The sequence below is a fragment of the Triticum urartu genome, chromosome 1, assembly GCF_003073215.2.
Source record: "Triticum urartu cultivar G1812 chromosome 1, Tu2.1, whole genome shotgun sequence".
In the NCBI taxonomy this organism is placed as follows: Eukaryota; Viridiplantae; Streptophyta; class Magnoliopsida; order Poales; family Poaceae; genus Triticum; species Triticum urartu.
The window spans coordinates 185,822,819-185,828,818 of record NC_053022.1 but is presented as its reverse complement, the minus strand read 5'-3'; the positions used below and the strand labels follow the sequence as shown (position 1 = coordinate 185,828,818).

The 6,000-nt window shown below is 42.1% G+C and overlaps 1 protein-coding gene across 1 annotated transcript; it reads right to left on the bottom strand.

Annotated features, from left to right (window-relative positions):
• Nucleotides 1-602: 602 nt before the first annotated feature.
• On the bottom strand, nt 603-4,405 carry LOC125532796. The gene is made up of 7 exons (XM_048696704.1): nt 4,346-4,405; nt 4,188-4,270; nt 3,947-4,090; nt 3,727-3,852; nt 3,495-3,625; nt 1,421-1,565; nt 603-845 (listed from the first exon to the last, which is right to left on the bottom strand). The coding sequence occupies exons 3-7, from the start codon at nt 4,040-4,042 to the stop codon at nt 603-605; spliced, it is 741 nt and encodes a 246-aa protein (XP_048552661.1). The 5' UTR covers nt 4,043-4,090; nt 4,188-4,270; nt 4,346-4,405.
• Nucleotides 4,406-6,000: the final 1,595 nt, after the last annotated feature.

Genomic DNA, 6,000 nt, shown 5'->3' with positions numbered 1-6,000 from the left:
AATCAAGTACAAGCAATCTCTCAAGGAAAGGCGCATCCTCAATGACCATATCATGAAACACCTCAAGTGGTTTTTTATCAAGTGTTCTCTTGTTCTATCGGCAAGACACATAAATTGTTCGGAGTTCGTCAAGACAATGTGGAGGCTATTGAACCCATGGATCCCCTTAAGGCGAAGATTCTCGAGCACAGTACAGCCGCCGAGCAGCCGCTGCATGGACTCCTTTGAGAGGCCAACATCAAAGAGCTCGAGCTGCTAGAATTAAGGGAGAAGAAGATCAGGCACGCCATTAATCTCAGAGAAATAGCAGTACGTGAAATTGGCGCGACATGGTGTGGATGCAAGGTAGAGCGCGGACGATGGCAGCGACGACATCGGTTGTCCCCATGCGGAACTAAGCTCCTCAAGCTGATCTAGTGCGAGGGATCCACTCATCAAACTTGGCTTCGACCTTGTAGTTGGAATGGAAGATGTCGATGGCAAGGTGTCTGGCTGGCCCAGGGTACGTGACGAGGATATTTGGCCATGCGTTTGAGATCCCTATCGCAGAGCTCGTGGTTGATGATGAGGTTGAGGGGGATGGAGCGCCAGAGGGGGCGCCATCACCGGGAGAGGACGGTTGTCCGCACCCCAAATTTGCTGGGGAGGAGGGAGATGATGACGAGCAACATCTTGTGGGGGAGGCTGCTGATGAAGTCCAGGCTCGCCGAAGGCTCTTGCGGTTCTGGATCGACCCACATGCACTTGTTGGTCACCTCGTCCTCCATCTCAATCGCCGACATATGCAACTCTGCAGTCTCCTTGGCGGCAACACTTTCTGGGTGTGTGATACATCTCCAATGTATCTATCATTTATGAAGTATGCATGCCATGTTTACGGTAATTTTATATGGTTTTGGTGCACTTTTATATTATTTTCATAGACTAGTAAATGTGCACGTGCAACGCACGTATCCTACTAAACTACACTAAAAACATGAACATCGTATTGTGTTTTTATCTGAACATTTAAATGCGTGTCACGCCCAATGATTTCAATATAATAATTTATTTTAGATTAAGTCATAGGTCTTGTTTGACCGGTGAAAGACTTCCATTGTTGAAATGTTGTGATCCCAAAATTTCAAAAACAAAATGAAAAAAACTCGCGCATGTAACACACGACCGATATACATGTCATCACTTAAAATTAACGATCATATAAATGTATTGTGATTGTTACTTATTACAAAAATACTTAAAAATAACAACTAAGCAACTTTATCAATCATTAGTTGATGATGATCCTTTCTATAAGGTCCATCTTTTGATGCGATCTATAATGCTTCGTTCTAAGACTGGGATATTGTTTGGAACTTCATTCTCTTCATACTTCAAAATATGAAGCAAAAATCGCTTCATCAGTTCAAAACCATCCTACATATGCATTATATAACATTGTTATTAAAAAATATGCGTAACGTGTGTAGAAATGAGCATGGTGCCAATAATTACCTTGGGTACTGAAAAATGTAGCGTCCAATCGTGCCATGAGTGCATTAAATTGAAAATCCAATAACCAGGGGCTGCATGTATGAAATGTTACATGCGAATTGAATGAATCAATTAAGATTGTGATGTATTGACAAGATTCTTATCCGTATGAGTTTGTGGAAATAGCAGAAACTTTGCCTCCCCATATCAAAATGTCGTGCTTGAAGGCAGGGTTTGTAGCAACTGATTGCCGCTAATATAAAAATATTAATGATGACTAAACCACACAGTCATATCGGACATGCTCGATAAAAAAAGAATTGAACAACTTTGCCGCTAATATAAATCAAATGACCAAAAGGGCTATCAATAAAATAATTGAATTTATGAATGCATATTTTTTTATTATAAATCAAATTAACAAAAGGGCTAACAACAACAAAAGAATTTGTCAACGTATAATTTTTTGAGAGGAATTCATATAATTATTACTTCCCCAAATGGGATGTCGACCATGGATATAAAAAATAAAACAAAAGAGACACGCCGATGATCCATTTGGTCAATGATATGTTTAATCTGGGGGCGTAATTAACCAAAGAAAAAAATCTTGGTGAAGTAATTAGGCCACACAAAAGCAACCGGAGGTTGGATTGCAAAAGAAAAAAAGCAACCAGAGGAACACTAATAAGGAGCAGCAGGTGGAAAGTAAAATAATAGAAAGAGCAGCCGGTGAAAGGTATCCCAGTCCCTCACGACACACTAATGAGGAGCGGTTGGCTTTCTCCAGTGATGTGTGCAGTGAGACTCATCACTTTGCTTTCTCCGCCAGCCGCCTCCTCTGCTGCTCTGCAGCACGCCGCATCCTCTCCTGCGATGTCGCCCTACCACCATGGCCTCACCCCATCTCCTCCTATCCCCACCACGGCGATGCCCCGTCGGCCCTTATCCCCACCACGGCCTCAGGCCGCTGCCTCCTCTCACCACCGCGGCCTTGCCTCGCCACCAACCCCGCGGCTCTTCCCCAGATCGACCCTGTCGCTGCCATCCTACTGCCCCAAAGTATATAAAGATGCGAGGTGCTGGACACGATGCAGGCGCAGGCATCTCGAATTGGACCGAGATCCAGTGCGTCGACGTGCCCGCCGTAATCATCGCCCCCTGTTCTTGGCTCACACAGTTGCTCCGGGAAGGAGTTCGCAGCTGGCGTATGTGCTCGGTTGCTGAAGGTATGCTAATCGATTAGATGTTGTTAATGCACCTACCGTTATCAGTGGGGATTTAGTCGGGTGACATTTTTGAGGCAACCATGCTGTGATAAAGCTAATTGATTTGTGGATTTGAATTCTGGGTGGCTTAATTTGTGACTATCAGCTAGCTATAATTAATGTTGAGTCATTGCTTTTTGTGGTAGTTGCTTGATTTGAGTGGTATTCTCACTTTGTAATGTCGCATTATTACAGGCACTAAGTAACAGAAAGTTCTAGGGTCACAATCAAGTTGGTATATATATATATGTATTGTTTGTATCAGAAATACATGTGACTTTGCATATGAATTTGACATCTAAACTTTGCTGATGCTTATGCCATTGTATGCACAACAGGCGCCTTCGCCACATTGTCATTCATTTGTGAGATGTTTCTCTTTCTTTATGTTGGCATGCATGATATAGAGTAGTGGACGATTGTTAGTGAAGCACATATAGGTAAGCTATCTATCTGGTTCTTTCCATGTGTGTAGTAAGATAGTTGTTGTTCAAATCCAGAAATTGTAACGTTTTCTATACTCTATGCAGCCCAATGAAATGTATGGCCTTGAGCTCCATTATTTAGGCCAGATCTCATGAGAGGTGTTGTGTCTATTGCATTGGCATACAATAAGGTAAAGAATTGCATTGGCACATCAAATCTGTTGATCAAATATGCTTCAGGAATGCTATGCAGTGAAAAAATAAACATAATAGCATACCAAAATACCCTGTTAAGCATAAATGCTCTGAGTTATATTAGGAGGCGTACCCATCCGTCTCAAGACTGCTCTTAATATATTCTTCTCTTTTCCATGTTGTAACACTTAGATCAGTCCACTTATTGGATTTTAATTCCATGTGCTCGGATGCATATTTGAATAAATTCTCCGGTCCTTCTAGCTATTGTACCAACAAATGAAAAAAGTATAAGCATGACATGCGAGAAATAAGAAAAAAAATGCTTCTTATGCAAAGATGGGGCAGTAGGACTAACTACTAACCGTATCAGTGAGGTCCTTGCGATTCATTGATGGGCCTAGCGAGTCGAGCACTTGAACACATAGTTTTCTGGCATTTATAACACATAGGTAGCAGTGAACGTCGTCCATGTTTATTGGAATGAATATCTGAAGAAAATGATTATTTTAGTTGTACTCCTATGTAGACGAATCGGTCGTTCTCGCTAAAATTCATAGAAATATGTAGAAAACTAAGACTAACCATATCATTTTTAAAATATTCTTTGGCTCTATTTAATACCCATACTGGTGCAGCATCCATGTCATCTGAGGGTAGATAGCCACCGATCTTTATCATTTTAGAGATGCATGCATTCTCTAAGAACACACTTCCACCTGACCTTACCTATAGATGCTCCATAGCAGTCATGCAATTTATATACGTATTTATGACCTACAATTAAAAGTATAAACCAAGCAGTAGTGAATTAAAGCACCATTACATTTTTCCACAGGATTGTGTCCACACGACGGCTTGAAATCTGGTATGTATCATTTTTGTGTAGCCAATCGCAATCTTCATCAGCTACAGAAATATTGAGTGACTATCAATTAGGAAATCAAAGATTGGATATCATGTGTTTGATGTAGCTGGCATCACCTGTACTGGATTGAGTTTGTTCTCCGGTTGTTGGGACAACTGTAGATTTGGCTCGGCGCCGTTTCTCACGTAGGCTCTGTAATATCCCTTATTCATGTTGCTCATACCGGGCATTTTCCCTCTCCCTCTTAAGTGCTTGTTTTTCTTTCTGTAGAATAAGTGTGAATTATGTACATTAGACAATGCAATATGAGAAGAAATTGTTTTTCCTCTGTACGATCTAAGTGTCAATTATGTATCATAGATAATATGAGGAACAATTGATTACCATATGACATGCTGCATTTGTAGGCTTGAAGTGGTGGTCGTAACCCAGTTAGTTGGAAGGACTCAATGGCAGACTCGACATTGTTGACATTTACGGGTGTTCTTAATGAATTTGGACCATGAAGTGGAGTCTGATTAGTCATTACGACATCAACATGTATACCTACATCACAAATGTATGTACTGTGTCAGTTTTGTTGACACGGAAAGGAAGCTATTATGTTTGTCAAGAGAAACATCACCTTCCGCAGCCGTTGTGTACCCACGCTGGGTAACAACAGATGGTGCACTGGGCCTCTCCACAGTGTCTAAATCTGCCCAAACGAACTGATCATTAATATGACTTTACTTGTTATTCATGAATGTATCATAAAGAACAAAGAAAATAGAGAAACTAGGCGACATGGACACGGGTGGCTTAGATGGAGTGTTGTTTCCATTGAGAATAGCCGATGTAGCTTTCTTACGATCCCTTGCCTCCTGTCTTCTTTTTAATATTGTATTCCTGTTTAGTGCATACCTCTCCCTTTCTCTTTGTCTCTTCAATTTTTTGGATCTGTTTTTTGACCTGTGAGGGAATGAAATATTCAGGATTTACAAGGTCGAAGTAGTATTTACCTAAATTGCCGCTGTTTGTCAAGTCCTGAAAGGGAGTACATACCCCACTACGCTGAGAGGATGTGTGACGCCCCCGATTTAATCGTACACTAATCATACACGCAAACGTGTACGATCAAGATCAGGGACTCACGGGAAGATATCACAACACAACTCTACAAATAAAATAAGTCATACAAGCATCATATTACAAGCCAGGGGCCTCGAAGGCTCGAATACAAGAGCTCGATCAAAGACGAGTCAACGGAAGCAACAATATCTGAGTATAGACATAAGTTAAACAAGATTGCCTTAAGAAGGCTAGCACAAACTGGGATACAGATCGAAAGAGGCGCATGCCTCCTTCCTGGGATCCTCCTAACTACTCCTGGTCGTCGTCAGCGGGCATCACGTAGTAGTAGGCAACTCCGGGGTAGTAGGGGTCGTCGTCGACGGTGGCGTCTGGATCCTGGGCTCCAACATCTGGTTGCGACAACCAGAAAGAAGGAAAAGGGGGAAAAGGGGGAGAAAGCAACCGTGAGTACTCATCCAAAGTACTCGCAAGCAAGGAGCTACACTACATATGTATGCATTGGTATCAACTGGAATAAGGCTATCATAGGTGGACTGAACTGCAGAATGCCGGAATAAGAGGGGATAGCTAGTCCTTTCGATGACTACGCTTCTGGCAGCCTCCGTCTTGCAGCATGTAGAAGAGAGTAGACTGAAGTCCTCCAAGTAGCATCGCATAGCATAACCCTAACCGCTGATCCTCCCCTCGTCGCCCTGTG